Source organism: Physeter macrocephalus, chromosome 11 (genome assembly GCF_002837175.3).
Source record: "Physeter macrocephalus isolate SW-GA chromosome 11, ASM283717v5, whole genome shotgun sequence".
NCBI lineage: Eukaryota > Metazoa > Chordata > Mammalia > Artiodactyla > Physeteridae > Physeter > Physeter macrocephalus.
Window position 1 is genome coordinate 131,989,439 of NC_041224.1, and position 16,722 is coordinate 132,006,160.

General features: G+C 38.2%; 2 protein-coding genes across 3 annotated transcripts in view; one reads left to right on the forward strand and one right to left on the reverse strand.

Annotated features, from left to right (window-relative positions):
- The window catches only part of POLE2 (DNA polymerase epsilon 2, accessory subunit), a 95,658-nt gene that overhangs the window by 31,997 nt on the left and 46,939 nt on the right, over nucleotides 1–16,722 (reverse strand). The window lies entirely within an intron of this gene.
- Nucleotides 6,995–16,722, forward strand: part of KLHDC1 (kelch domain containing 1) — a 47,368-nt gene continuing 37,640 nt past the window's right edge. For both annotated transcript variants that reach the window (XM_055088408.1, XM_024118308.3), the window contains exon 1: nucleotides 6,995–7,183. In XM_055088408.1, coding sequence (XP_054944383.1) covers nucleotides 7,088–7,183 — 96 coding nt within the window. In that variant the 5' untranslated portion in view covers nucleotides 6,995–7,087. The remainder of the gene's footprint in view (nucleotides 7,184–16,722) is intronic.

The window sequence follows — 16,722 nt, forward strand, 5'->3', positions numbered from 1 at the left end:
CCAAAAAGTGATTTTTGAACACAGCTCTCTGTATATTTTCAGTGAAATACATTCCAATTACATTTTCAATCCCTTTTTCTCTTTCTTCTCCTGGGATCCCTATTATGTGTAGATTGGCACACTTTATATTATCCCATAGGTCTCTTATATTGCTTTCAATTTTTTTTTCATTTGGCTTTCTGTCTGCTGTTCTGATTGGGTGATTTCCATTATTCTGTCTTCCAGATCACTTATCCGTTCTTCTGTATTATTCATTCTGCTATTCATTGTCTTTAGTTCAGGTTTCATCTCAGCAAATGAATTTCCTAATTTTTCTTGGCTCCTCCTTATAGTTTCTAGTTCCTTCTTACAGTAATCTGCATTTCTGTTGATAAGCTTTCTTAATTCCTTCAGTATTTTCATTACTTCCTGTTTGAACTCGGTGTCTATTAGACTGAAGAGGACTGTTTTGTTGTTTGTTCCTTTAGGGGAATTCTCTTGATCTTTTAACTGGGAGTGGTTCCTCTGCTTCTTCATTTTACTTATATTTCTCTTACTCTGTGAATTTAGGAGAAACAAATATCTACTGTAGTCTTGGAAGGCTATTTATATGCAGGAGCATCCTTGTATAGCGTGTATTGGTTTAATATTTTTGGCCCTAGGGCTGCTTTTAGTTTGGGTGCTTTCCACCTCTTTCCTAAATGTGTGCTGGCCATTATCTCCTTGATAGGGGGTGTGCAGTTACGGCAGTTGGCACATGTTCCTGCGGGGGGGCAGAGGCAGTGATTGTCACCTGCTCCCAAAATACATTCCAATGACAAAAAACTGCAATGAAAATTTGAACTTTTATGTAAGAAAGGAGATGAAATAAATATGGATAAATAAACAGTTGATTCTCATTATTCAAGGTGATTACGTTCTAGATAGTCACCACCAACACTGAATTAGCAAATACTCAAATCATTGCTCCTAGGGTAAGGGGTAAGGCTCCTCTGAGCCTCTGGTCACAGCATTTTCATCAACTGATCAATACATAACCTTGCTTTATGTGTGTTTCTGTTTAAAGACATCTTTAATATATATTGTTTATTCATTAACATTGAACTCAGAGTCAGCAGCACTATAATTCATGCCTGAAGGCATGAATTATCTAACACATGTGTTTTCTCCCTAAGGCACATGACAGCCTTCTTATGCCTTGGAACACTAGAAAACACTTTATCACTATGCTTGGAGTCCATTTTAAACAGCAAAATCACCCAAGATTCTCTTGGGGGAAACCAGCTGCCCTCAAGCAGCTCTTGGAAAGGTCCATGTGTTAAGAAATCAAGGCCTCCTGCAACAGCCAGCACCAACTTGCCATCCACATGCCAGCAACTGTGAACAATTTCAGAAGCAGATCTTCCAGCCCTAGTGAAGTCTTCAGGTGACTACAACTCTCTCCAGTATCTTGACTGCAACCTCAGAGAGACGAGACTGAATCACCCAGCCAGGCTGTTCCTAAATTCCCAACCTACAAAAACTGTGTGAAATGATAAATGTTATTTATTTATTTATTCCCAATGAAAATTGGGAATCTTGAATATGGATTAGATATTAAATTATATTAAGTAATAACTGTTAATTATTAAGTGTGATAATGATATTGTGGTTATATATATGAATGTCCCTATTTTTAGGAAATGAATGCTGAAGTGTAACTTTCAAATAATTCAGCAAAATGAAAAATGTAGACACACACATATAAACAAATATAAAGCTATTGTGGAAATATTAACAATTATTAAACTTAAGTGGAGAGTACACAGGTATTCCTTGAACTATTTTTTTCAACTTTTCTTTATGTTTGATATTTTTCATGTTAAGAAATTGAAGATAAATGAATCTATCCCAATTTCCCAGTTTCCTCTCACAATCTGACAATGATTCCTTTTTCTCCCATAAATGTTCAATTTCTTTTCCCTATGACTCCTTTAGCTGGCCATAAAGTCCTAATACTTCAATGAAAACTAAATGCTGATGACTCCAAAATCCATATTTTCTCAAGCTTCAAATTCAACTCAATATGTGCCCAAATGAACTTACCATCATCCCTCCAAAATCTGCTCCTCCTCCCAAGTTCACTACCCTGGTGAAGGACTCTACCCCTTCCACCCAGTGACTATGCTAGTAAACTAGGCAGCATCCTTGACACCTCCCTCTCCTTCATTCTCCATAAACCAATCATTCAAGTCCCTTTGGTTCTACCTTTTTTTTTTTTTTTTTTGGTGCGCGGGGGTCTCACTTTTTTGGCCTCTCCCGTTGCGGAGCACAGGCTCCAGATGCGCAGGCTCAGTGGCCATGGCTCACGGGCCTAGCCGCTCCGCGGCATGTGGGATCTTCCCGGACCGGGGCACGAATCCATGTCCCCTGCATCGGCAGGCGGATTCTCAACCACTGCGCCACCAGGGAAGCCCGGTTCTACCTTTTAAGTATCTCTCAGACCTGACCATTTCTATCTCTATGGCTAGGGGCCTTACTAGGTTATCAGCCTCTCGAGCAGCAGGGACTGACCTGCCAACGGGTCTCTTTGTCTCCAACCTTGCCATCGGAATAAGCTTTCTAAAACATAATTCTTATTATGTCACCTCCCTACTTAAAATGTTTCCAAATCTCATATTAGGATAAAGTGAACAAGCCATCTCTTTCTTCCTCTCTTGTTCCATCTGCCAGGAACACTCCCCTTCCTCCCCTGCACTTCCACTGCAGAGGGTGTGGGTTCAATCCCTGGTCGGGGAACTAAGATCCTACATGCCATGCAGCATGTCCAATAAATAAATAAATAAATAAAATAAGTGAGACCATGCAACATGTGCCTTTCTATATCTGTCTTATTTCAATTAGCATAATGTCCTCCAGGTTCATTCATGTTGACACAAGTGTCAGGAATTCCTTCTCTTTTAAGGCTGAATAATATTCCATTGTATATGTATACCACATTTTCTTTGTCCATCCATCCACTGACAAACAGTTTGTTTCCATGTATTAACTATTATGAATAATGCTGCAATGAACATGGGAGTACAGATATCTCTTGGAGAGAGTGATGTTTTTCCTTTGGATATATACCCAGAAGTGGGATTGCTAGATTATATGGTAGTTCTATTTTTAATTTTTTAAAGAACATCTATATTGTTTTCCATAGTGGCTGCACCAGTTTACATTCCCACCAACAGTATACAGGCGTTCCCTTTTCTCCACATCCTTGCCAGCACTTATTATATTTGACTTTTTGACAACAGCCATCCTACTAGGTGTGACACAATATCTCACTGTGGTTTTGATTTGCATTTCCCTGATGATTAGTGATGTACATGTTGGTATTATATATCATGTACCTGTTGGCCATTTGTATGTCTTTTTAGGGAAAATGTCTGTTCAGGTCCTTTGCTCATTTTTTAATCTTTCTTTTTCTCTACTGAGTTTTATGAATTCCTTATAAACTTAAGATATTAACCTTCACTGGATATATTATTGGGAAATATTTTCTACCATTCTGTACGTTGCCTTTTCATTTTGTTGTTTCCTTTGCTGTGCAGAAGCTTTTTAGTTTGAGGTAGTCCCATGTGCATATTTTTGCTTCTGTTGCCTATGCTTTTGGTGTCATCTCCAAAAAAAATCACTGCCAAGACCAATGTCAAGGAGCTTTCCCCCTGTTTTTTTCTAGGAATTTTAGGGCTTCAGGTCTTATGTTTAAGTCTTTAATGCATTTTAAGCTGATTTTTGCGTATGTTAAAAGGAATGCTACTCCTGGGGGGACAGTCTTGGAGGACAGAATGTAGAGAGGAGTCAGCAGAATGTCCTGAGGCTAGGGCCTAAGGAGAGAAGACTTAAGTCTTAAGATCAAGACTCTCTTCTTGACCAAACTCTAGTCAAGCTCCTCTGAGCCCTATTCTCAACTAAGCCTCAACCTTAACTTGTAAAACCTGCAAACTCTTGGCACAAATGATTTCGTCCAGACCCCGTGCCCCTGCCATACTAAGAGACTTGAACAAGCACTAGCATAGTTTCTGACAGCTCAAGGCCACACCCCTAGAATGACTCCACTGCCCCTTAGAGTGCCTGCCTGAAAAAGCTCAAGGCTGCCAAGAGAATTTACTGTTTGTTCCAGCCCCAAACCTGGTGATAGGCAGATAGGCCCCTGAACCCTCCCTCCCATGCCCCCTTATAGCAGTTACTTTAGAAAGCTTGCAATTATACATCCTTTCTCTGCCTTTGAAGTGTAAATCTACCAAACAAAACTGTTTCTCCAAGCATCTGAGAGCTCTTTGAAATGCAAACATATAGGGAGATAATTCTTACTCTTCTTCCCCATCCCTGTGGGAAGATAAAGGCCTAATTTTACTGGGTGCCTTGCCTTAACTTGCATCACTGCCTCTAGTCATAAAGATGGTACGCGGGCCTCTCACTGTTGTGGCCTCTCCCGTTGTGGAGCACAGGCTCCGGACGTGCAGGCTCAGTGGCCATGGCTCACGGGCCCAGCCGCTCCGCGGCATGTGGGATCTGCCCGGACCGGGGCACGAACTCGTGTCTCTTGCATCGGCAGGCGGACTCTCAACCACTGAGCCACCAGGGAAGCCCAGTCATAAAGATAGAAGTTTGTTTCTTCTCTGGATATGCTCCAATTAACAAGCCCAGATGGCCTAGCCGCAGGGATCAACCTTCTTCAGCGCCCCTCAGTGCCTTCCCTCGGTACACTGAAAGCTTTAAAAAGTCTCCTGCCTTCAGTTTCCACAAAGTTCAGTTCAGTTCACAGTGCATCCTCTTCCCCATCACAAGAGTTTGTTACTGAACAAAATCTATCCTTGCCTCTTTAACTAGTGTCTGACCTGGTTTGTCTCTGACAAGGCCAAAATGGTGGCAAGGCTGATGAGGTTTTAGGAATGAGGGTAATCATGTTCTGTTTGAAATTATTTTCTTTCTGTGATATAAACCCCTTCTCTGTCATCTTTTTACTTTTACCTTTTACTTCAGTAAAATTCAGTAGAAATACAAATGACCTTTAAGAGTGGGTTTTGAAAGAAAATACAATGTGCTTCTATGTTTCATGTCTGGGGTGTTGTGAAATAGCATGCTCCATGGGGAGAAGATCCATAAACCTGTAAATGGAATTATTCTAGTAGCAGTAGGAGTTTAAAGCCAGAGGTGACTATGAGATTATAGCCCTAAGAATTCACAGAAATCTTGGAGAGGGCTTTGGCATTCTACTGCAGGTGGAAAGGGAGTTTCTGGGACAAAGGATCACCAGGTTCCATACATTAATAACAACAATGAGAGCTGGTCTCAGCACCCCCAGAGCTAATGTGTCATTGCTAGGGACACAGGGTGCCATCTGGAGACGGACCCCACCTCACCCCTGGAAATGGAGGTCAAGGCCAGTGCTCAAGAGGGGTTACTACTACTGCTACTACCATTTATGAGCACCCACTTTACACCACAGCTGTCCTATGGGCCATCTGCCTTTATGCCTTCAGTCCTGATCGCCTCCACCCCCCCACTGCCAATCCAAAGTAAAAGTTCTAATAATCAAGTTACATTATTTACTCCCCTGCTTAAGACACTTTGGCCTTACAGTTAAAGTTCAGACTCTTTAGCATGACAAGTCTGCAAGATTGACTATTCCAGCTTTATCCTTGGCCGCTCCCTGCAAGCATTCTACACTCATAGGGAACTATTTAGACAACTTGTATGAAAAACTTGTGTCTCCCTTTGTGCGCCCCCGCCCTGTGCCCAATAGATCGTGTATTTCCTTTCCGCTTTTCTCCTGTATTTTGTCCACATTTCTACTATGCCACTTTTCATCCCACACTGCATGCATTTCTTTATATCTCTTTCCCTCTAACTGGACTTTGAAGTCCCTGTGGTAGAACTACGTCTTATTCATCTTAAAATTCATTTTGTTTATTCATTCAGTCAACAGATATTTATTATCTACATATTTAGTATTTCTTTGGTATCTACTACTACAAGGCTATGAGGAATCAATTATACTTGATTCCTTCAACGTTTGTGTTTAACAGGGCCTCAATACCAACTATCTACAGCAAGCAGGCACTTAATAAATATATACCAAATAAATGAATAAATTAACTTTTTCTGAGTGGTGGGCAGCCATGTTCCCTTCAAAGGGTAACTCTGGACAAGTGCACTTATAGACGCTGGTATAATTATTTTCTTCCCTCCTGGCCCTAGTTTTACTTCAGTACATCATTTTATAGCAAGGGTTAACCAGCTTTTTTCTGGAAGGGGCCAGACGGTAAATACTTTCAGCAGTGGGAGCTTTCTGGTCTTTGTTGCAGCTACTCAGCTCTGTCTACTCAACTCTGTGGCTTACATCAGCTGCCATAGACAATACTTAAACAAATTAGGGTAGTTGTGTGGCAATACAACTTTATGTACAGATGCTGAAATTTGGATTTCTATCATTTTCATGAGTAATATTCTTCTTTGAATTTTTTTCAACCATTCAAAAATGTAGAACTGTTCTTAGCTTGTGGGTGCTACAAAAGCAGGCAGCGGAAAGATTTGGCCTGCAGGGCCGTAGTTTGGTGGCATACGTTTTAGAAAATTCTTAATTGAAAAAAAAAGTATATATATATATATTTAAAGTTCTTCTCTCTCTCTCTCTCTGGATAACTATCTCTGCTAGAGGTTGAATGGAAAAGGCAAACCCTCACAAAGCATTATTGTATTAACATATTGATTTAAGTCACAGCAGCATCAAGCCCATGGACCAGAAGTCCACTGAGCCACTGGATAAGGTACACAGGTTGTTCCGCCCACACAACACAATCGCAAGTGACACGAAATCAGCGGGTGGCAGGGTTGCAGAGAAGCCAAGGCACCTCCCTGCCCACTCAGACCTCAAGCATCCCTAACTGGCGACGCCGCCCCGGCTCGGCTTCCCGGGCGGGCTTCGGCACGGCGCAGCCGCACTGGTGCCGCCTTCCCACCAATCTCGACCCTCGACGCGTTCCGTTCGTGCGTGGAGGAGCCGGGCTGGAAGAAAGGCCGCTCCGTGGGCACGGGGCTGCAGCGCGCCGAGCGGCTGGGCCCAGCGACGGCGCGGATGGCGGACTCCCAGCTGTTCTGCGTGGCCGAGGAGCGCAGCGGCCACTGCGCAGTGGTGGACGGAAACTTCCTCTACGTGTGGGGGGGCTACGTGGTAAGGGGAAGAGGCGGGACGGGGCGGACTCGCGCCGGGAGCCCGCCCGACTTCTCGGCCAGAGTGGCCGCCGAGCACCCGCCCACACCCGGCCCCGACGCGGGGGCCGGTCCGCGGCCCAGGCCGGCGCGCCCGGCGCGCCCGGCGCCCCCCGCGCCCCCCGCGCCCCGCCCGGCCCTCCGCCATCGGCCGCTCTCCCGCCGCGCCAGGGCTTGACGCCGCGCCGCCGTTGCTTCCACTAGGAAACTAGCCTTCAAACCCCAGTCCGAGGCTCTTCCCACTCTCCAGTTACCCCCGTCCTCGCAGCTGGCCGATAACCCGGCTTACCCAGCGCTCAGTCGGTTACTGCGCGATTGATGATCATTTTTAACTGCTTGCGCAGACTCAAAAAAGCCCACCGAGGATGCCGTGCTATATTATTTTGTAAATATTTACTTATTCCCGCGGCGCGATCCGAAATATCGAAATCACTGAAGCATTTAAGTGTTTCTAAGTAATTTTTAGTGGCATTCATTTACCAAGGGGTAATTACGAAATTTTTTCGAGTCTCAAAACAGACTTGTATTAACAACAATATACTTAAGAGTATTATGCTTTAAAATTCTTACTACAGTGGAAGTTTGAATATGTGTATTTGTTTTGTCTCTATAATCGTAGGATAATAGAATCAAGGATTCTAAAGATGGAAAACAACCCCTTTAGTTTACAGATTTAAAAAAAAAAGCGAGCCATCTGGAGTTCTACTGGATGTAGAACCTACATTTTTCTGACTGACTCGATGCTATTATGTGACAGATGTAACATGACTGAATCTCTCACTGAAATAAAGAACATACTGTATATGTTAAATGATTCTCAGATCCAAGTTGGTTTTTGTTGTTGTTTTGTTTGTGTGTTTATTTTTAATTTGATTCAGTATCAGGATGAGAAAATCAGAACTCACATTTGAGTGCCTACTATACGTGGCATGTGCTAGGAAATCTCTTATCCCTAATCTTGTATAATCCTTACCATATCTTGTAAGTAATGTCCCCATTTTAAAAATAAGGAAGATGAATCAGTAAGAGTAAATAATTTGAATGACCGTTTGACCTCAAGGGCAGCAGATTCCAACATAGGTATATTGGATTTCCAAAGGCTATTTTTTCTATGATAAACATAAATTAGGTGACTATGCTCTCTTAAGGTCTAATATTTCCACCATTTGTTCTTGATGAAAAAGTAGTCTAGATATAATGATGGTTTTTGCAGAAGAAATATTTTGATTGTTTTTGAGCTCTGCCACTTGAAGATGTACAGGTGTCAAACTTCATCTGCTATATTGGTTCTTAATATTGTAAGAGTTAAAAGAAAAAAAATCTCACTTAAAATAGTAATCTGTAATATCTTATATCTTGTGACAGTATAGATTTCTGTTGGGCCCATAACTGAAATGTCTGAATTTGTTATATCTCATTTTAATCTTGAAAATTGTGTAATTGATAAGATTTCAGGTCTTCAGGTGGCAGTCAGTGAATAGAAATACTTCCTACTACTGACTGATCCAATGAGTAAATGCTGTATGAACCACCCTGGAAAGTACCACACAGATTTAGATCAAGTCTACTACTTTTTAAATTCCAGAGATTGTCAGCGCTTAAAATATGTCTAAGGCATAAGCGGAAGGAAAGGGAGAGTAGGAGGCAGAAAAGAAGACATGGCATATCGTGAGAAAAAATAGAATCCTTCCCACAATTGTTTTATTCAGATCCTTGTGAACAGCTAAAAGACCCTGGAATCTGGAGGTTATCCAGTAGTCAGCAGTTAAGAGTAATGGTCAGATGATTCCAGATCGTATGTTCCAAGCACAATTTTCCTCCTCATTAACACAATGTGTGTTAAAATTGACAAATGTATATCCTAAAACTTGAATGGCCAACATATATCTGTCTAAATTACTTATTACTCTATTGTTGAGCATTTTCTAAAGGACTTTGTATCTGAAAACAGCCCTACCTCTAGAGGTAAGAACAGCAAAGCTGAAAAAAGTAAGTAGTAAATTATAATTGGTGCCAGAATATTCTCTTGCTCCTAGTTCTTCCATATCCTTTCCACATTACTGAAATTCATACAAACTTTAGTATTGCAACTAGGAGCATTTAAAAGTTGTGAGTACTTTTTTCCAAATTTTGGAGGAGAAGCACAGTGTTTTAGCATCCTTACAGATGATATGCTTTCTTCTTACTGTTTAATCATATGAACGAACAGTTTTATTTCCCTAACACAATTGATATTAATACATTTTGCCCTAAACTTTTCCTTATAGAAGCTAGCAGCTGAAGCTGTTTAACTATATATTTGTTTTGAATAGGACTTAAAGGGAAGAAGAATCAATTTAGAAAATGTCTGAAAAGAATGAAGGTTTATACTACCAGATATTAAAACATATTATGATACTTTTAAATCAGTGGTCCTGATGCACGTTGAGAAAGCATGATGGAATGGAGAAGAAATAACATAAACAGCCAAGCATATAAGATTATTTTGTATATAAAAGGTAGCATTTCAATTCTGGAAAAACAATTGCTTATTCAGTAAATGGTCCTGGGACAGCTGGAGGACAATGATAGTGGAGTTTCAGGATTGACAAATGTAGAGAAGTTAAGCTATATGATACCAAAGAAAATATGTGACTCTTGTAAAATCTTGAGTTGGGAAAAGAAAAACTGAATTGGGAAAAAAACTATAAGGGAAAAAGTTTGGTAGACCAAAAATTTTTTTAATGTAAGTGAAAATTGTTTAATCATCTTAGAGCAGTCAAGATCAAAGTTTTAAAAAATTAAAATCTGTGCTTTTTAAACACCATAAAGTAAGAAGGCAAATGACAAACTGGGGGAGGTATTTGCAACATTTATGACGGACAAAGGTCCTGTAAAATTAAAGATGAATATTTCCCTTGAAAAATGAGCAATGGATATGCACAGCAGTTTACAAAAGAAGAAATAAAAATAGAATATGAATCAGAGAAACCCAGCGGAAAATAATGAATTTTTTCTTTTCCAATTTGCAAATATTAAAAAGAATTTTTGAGAAGAGCATGGGGAAATGAATTACTCATGCACTGGTAACCTTTTCTGAAGAGAAATTTAGCAATGTGTATTAAAAGCCTTAAGTGTGTGCTTCTTTAACTTAATAGTTCACTTTATATATTCATAGATGGTGACACAGACCATCCATATTATGTGGAAGACATTTATTCTTTTTAGATGCCCAGCATTTGAATCCCCTTCCTCTTGTAGTATCCCCCACTAAGCGAGTCTTGTTGGAGTATTTATTTTAGTTGTCTGAGTACCTCCTACCTACCTTCATAGAATGTATATTCTATAAAGAAGGGGGTTTTGTTTCCTATTGTGTCTCCAGTGTCCAGAATTGGGCATAGCTCATGGTAGGTGCCCAATATAAAAGAACCTGAGTGCCAGGTATTTTTCAGCTTCCCTTGCAGCTAGGTTGTGAGCAAGTAACTTGGATGCTGTTTGTTAGATGTATGTGTGCTAGATTTGGGCTCAGGAATAAACCTGTAAAAATCAGGACCTAAAGAGGATTCTTAGCGAGCAGTAGAAGTTGTAGGAAGATAAGGTCCCTGGCAAAAGGCAGTGCTACAGGCTGCAGTGTGATGCTTACCAGTGACTGGGGCAGTTCGCGCATCAGACTGGTTCTCTGGAAGGGTTTCAGGCCTTACTCCTCTCTACATAGATCAGAGGCTGGTTCTCCAGCTTCCCTGATGATTCCGTGAGCTACCTAATATTCATTTCTTAAAGTTTTATTCTTTAATTTAAAAATTTGAAATGTATGTACAAAAGAGATGTAAAATAACTGTCGTGTTTAACTTCCAGATTAAAAAATCAGCTAGAATCAGTACCTTAGAAGCCTCCTGTTTATCCTTCACTGATTATATTTTTCCTCCCACCCTCACAGGGTACCACTATCTTGATTTCTTATTAATCACTATTTTCTTTATAGTTTTATCACACATGCATCTGTCTCTAAACAATATATTATTTGGTTTTTGAATCAGAGCATGTGTTTTCTTTCATGACTTAATTCTTTTAGTTAACATGTTTTTTAGATTCACACATTACTTGTATTCAGCTGGTGTGCACTTGCATGGCTGTACCTGTGTTTACTTGGTGTTTATTCTGTTTGGTTAGTTTCTGTGCTGCCCAGTTATTAAATATTTTGAAAATCATCCCTGGATGCATTCATTTGATGTGTGTCCTGTATAATATTCTATTGTGTGAATTTACAGCAGTTTCCTTATCTATTCCACTATTGATGAATACTTGAATGCTTCAGGGTTTTTTTGGTTTGTAAGCAATGCTACATTGAGCATTCTTGGTAACGTATCTCCTGTTATACATGCAGCAGGACATGTACACTCCCTAGGGCATATACCAAGGAATGGAATGCTGGGTTGCCTGGTGCACACATCACATTTACTTGGGAATGTCAGTGTTGCCAAAATATTTGTATCAATCTACACTACCACCAGCCCCCTCCTTGGTCCACATCCTTGACAACATTTGATGCCATCTGGCCTTAAAAGTTTTTGCCAATCCAGTGAGTGTGACATGATGTTTCATTGTGGTTTTTGTTTACTTTCCATGATTACAGTGGAGTATATTTTCATAGCCTTATGAACTATTTGTGTTTTCTCTTCCGTAAAAATGCTGGTTCCTGTCTTTTGCTCATTTGTCTATTGAGTTGTCTTTTACTGATTTATAGGAATACTTTAATTATATAGTTGTATGAGTTGAATATGCCTTCTTAGTTTGTAGCTTATCTTTGCACTTTCTTGATGATTATCCTTTGTTCAACAGAAGTTTTTAATTGTAATGTAATTTCAGTCTTTTCTTTAATGCTTTGTGCTTTCTGCCTCTTAAGAAATCTTTTCCAGTGTGGAGATCATAAAGTCTCCTGTATTGTCTTCTAAATGATTTTTGGTTTTGCCTTCCATGTTTAAATCTTTTTTTTTTAAATCTGAATTTTTTATTTGGTTGGTTTAAGGTAGGGATCCAATTTCATTATATTTTCAGTGTGGATAACCAGTTGTTCTCGTGTCATATATTAAATAGTCCCCTCTTTCCCTACTAACATGCAAACTCAGTCTGTTACACATCAAGTTTCCATGTATGTGTGGTCTGTTTCTAAGTTCTTTTTTCTGTGCAGTTTGTCTGTTTATTTATTCTTGTGACAGAACCTAAGTATCTAAATTACAACAGCTTTACTAGAAGTCTAAATGTTGGGTGGTAAAAGCCCCATCCCCACCCTATCTTGTTCTTGTTCTTCAGGAATATTTTGGTTATTTAGGGCCTTTTGTTCTTTTGTATGAATTTTCTTTACTATTTTTCAATAATAGTAAAATATATAAAACATTTAATTTGCCATTTTAACCAGGAGACTGTACAGTTCGGTGGCATTAATTACATTCACAATGTTGTGCAGTATTACCACTATCTAGTTCCAAAACTCTTCATTACTCCAAACAGAAACTCTCCCTCCTTCCTTACTCCAATCCCTGCTAACTTCTAATCATTCTGTCTTTATGTATTTGCATTTTCCTAGATATTTCGTATAAATGGAATCATACAATATTTGTCTTTTTGAGTCTGGCTTATTTTATTTAGCATAATATTTTCAAGGTTCGCTGTGTTACAGTATGTATCAGAACTTCCTTCCTTTTTATGGTGAATATGATTACACTGTATGCATATACCACATTTTGTTTATCCATTCATCTGTTGTTGGGACACTTGGGTTGTTGCCACCTTTTGTGTATTGTGAATAGTCCTGATATGAATATTGGCATACAAGTATCTGAGCCCCTATTTTTTATTCTTTTGGGTAGCTAGGAGTGGAATTCCTGGGTCAAATGGTTATTCGACATTGAACTTTTAGAACTGCTAAATTGTTTTCCACAGTGCTTCCTCATTTGTATAAACTTTAGAATCAGATGGTCAAATAAAGTACCATATTGAGATTTTTATGTTACTGTACTCAATCTTAGATCATTTGAGGGTGATAAACATGTTATGAAATTGAGACTTCAAATCCAGGTATATAGTATGTCTCTCTATGCCGGACTTTTTGTTGTCTTTCAATAGAGTTTTATAGTATCTTCATAGGGATCTTGTATATCTTTTGTTGGGTTTATTCTTGGCTGCTTTGTATTTTTTATTGTTTTTTAAAAACTAAATTTATTTTAAAAAATTAAATTTCTTGATTGTTGCTGGTGTTTTGAAAGACAGTTGACTTGAATATTTTTGATTCTGGCAAGCTTTCTTTTTTACTTTTATAATTTTTTTAGTGGAACGCGGGCCTCTTACTGTTGTGGCCTCTCCCGTTGCGGAGCACAGGCTCCGGAAGCACAGGCTCAGCGGCCATGGCTCACGGGCCCAGCCGCTCCGCGGCATGTGGGATCTTCCCGGACCGGGGCACGAACCCATGTCCCCTGCATTGGCAGGCGGACTCGCAACCACTGCGCCACCAGGGAAGCCCTCTGGCAAGCTTTCTTATATTAATTTTCGAAATTCATCTGTTAATTATCTTTTTATTTTCTATGTAGAGTCATGTAATCTACAGATGATGACAGTTTTGTTTCTTGCATCCCAATCTTTATTCCTTTTTATTTCCTTTTCTTTACTACACTGGTGGACCTGAAGTACAATGTTAAATAGAAGCCAATTTTTCTTGCTCCTAATCTCAGAGTGATTGTTTTCAACTATTAACCATTAAGTTTGATGATTGCTTTAGTTTTGTTTGTTTGTTTGTAGATGGCCTTTTTCAAATTAATGACATGCCCTTCTACCTGATTTTCAATTTATGAATGTTGAGTTTTCAAGAGTGATTTTTTTGCATCATACTGAGATAATTGTTTTTTCTTCTTTGATCTCAATATGATGACTTATACAAAAAATAAGTAATATTTGTAATATTAAACCAATGTTCCATTCCTTGGATTAAGTACAAGTTATTATAATGTATTACCCATTTTATACATCACTGGATCCTATTTACTAATTACATTTTTACCAATTTTACATCTATGTTCAAAAGTGGATTGAGTAGTGTTCCTTCTTTTATATTCTGGAATAGATTTTTCGGAAGATTGAATTATTTGTTCTTTGAGTGTTTGTAAGAACTCATCTTTAAAGCCATCTGGGTTTGGTACTTTGTGGAGGAGGTTTTAAATCTCTGATTCAATCTATTTAAAGCTGTGGGATTATTCACATTTTCCATTTTTTCTTGAGTCAAGTTTCCTCACTCCCACCTCCAGCCCCAGGAGTCTATCCATTTCATTTAGGTTTTAAAATTTATTGGCATAAACTCAAGTTGTTCATAATACTATTTATTCTCTGTAGTAGCTATAGATATGGCCCCTTTTTCATTCCTAGAATTGTCAAGTGGTGCCTTCCTTTCCTCCCCGCCACCCACCTTGAATAGTCTTGCCACAGGTTTATCAGCCTTCAGAAACACCAATTTTTGGTCTACTTGATCCTCTCTGTTGTGTTTTTAAAATTTTCATTAATATCTGCTCCTTCTTATTTCTTCCTACTTTCTATGGGTTTATTGTGCTGTTATTTCTTGAATTTCTGACATTGGATGCTCAACTCATTCTTTTTGAGACTTTTTAATTCTTTAATGTAAGTATATATAGCTATACATTTTCTTCTAAGTACCTCTTTAGCTGTATTCCTCAAGTTTTGATAAGCAGTATTTTGTCATTTTAGTTCTAATATTTTATACTTTCCATTATTATTTATTATTTGACCCATAAGTTGTTTAGGAAAATAATTTAAATTTCTAACAATATGCTATTTTTATAGTTACCTTTCTGTTATTAATGTCTAACTTAATTGTGTTAATATTCAGAGAGTGTGGTCTCTACTTATCTAATACCAGTCCTTTGGAATATGTTGAGGCTTGCTTTAAGGACTAGCATGTAATCAATTTTCATAAATATACTCTTTGTTCTCATTAAGAATATATATTCTAATTATATATGTACATATACATGCATGTATATGTATATATATATACACAAACACTTCATGGGAGTGTTTTATGTGTGTGCATTTTATTAATCTTGCTAGTTGTGTTCAAATCTCCTGTATCCTTTTTTTATTATTTTACTTCCTGTTCTATCAATTACTGTAACAGGTATTAAAATTAAAAACTCCCACTCTAACTGTAGATTTGTTAGTTTCCCCTTATGATCCTGTAAGATTTTACTTTATATATATATCTTTAGCCTACCTTTTTGGGTGTATATGAATTCAGAATGGTTATAGCTTTCTGGTTAATAGAACATTTTATAATTTTATAATGCTCCTCTTTATCTGTAGTAATGTTATTTGCCTTAAAATCTATTTTGCTGGTGTTAATATGGCTACACTAGTTTTCTTTTGGTTAGTATTTGCATGGCATATCTTCTAATGGAAACTTTGTGCATCTTTATATTTTAGACATGTCTTATAACCTGAAAATAGCTGGATTTTATTTTTATCTAGTCTGACATATCTAGAGAGTTTTAGCCTATTTCTACTGAAAGTAATTCTGATACACTTTTTTCATCAGATGTGTTTTATATTTGTCCCCCTTCATTTCTCCTCCTCCTCCTCCTTTAACTTTGTCATTTTGAAAATGTTTTCAGTTTTTTGTTATCTTTCCATTTTTTTCTCTTTGCTTGTATAGAAATTAGATGATTTATTTCTAGTCATCTAGTAGATACTCTATTTCAGCATGAATACTTCACAAAGTTCAAAGTTAATAATTTTACTTCTTTCCACAGGGTTCAAATACTTCACAAGCTTTTAAATCTTAGCACCCTCTTCTCTAGTTAGTCCTATCCTATTCCCCCCAGCCCCCATCTTAAATTAGGCATCAAAAAAAGCTTAGCCTTTTTTATGTTTAAATCTATCCACACACTTTACCAGTATCTTGTCACACTATTGCTTGTTGCATTTCAGATGTTTAATTTTGATCATTTGTCTTTTGCCTGAAGTACAACATCTATTAGAATTTCTTAAAGTGAGGGACTATTATTGGCCAGCTGTCTCAGTTTTTGTTTGAAAATTTCTTTATTTTACCTCGGTTCTTAAAAGATATTTTTACTGAGTATAGAATTCTAGGTGGAAAGTTACTTTCATTAAGCACATTGGCTAATATGATTTATTCTTGAGTTGTTGCTAATGAGAAGTCAGTTATTAGTTGCCATTCATTTGAAGATGATCTTTCTTTTCTCTGGCAGCTTTTAAGAGTATCTTTTTCTTTGATATACAGTTTTACTGTGATGTATCTAGGTATGGATTTCTGTTTATTTACCCTGCTTGGAACTTGTTAGGACTTCCTAGATCTCAGGATTGATGACTTCCAACAATTTTGCAAAACTCTCAGGCTTTGTCTCTTCAAATATTGCTTCTTCCTCATTCTCTCTATTACATCCTAATGTAATTCTGATTAGACTTAGTTCTTCTCTCTCTTCCTCCATGTCTCTTCTTTTT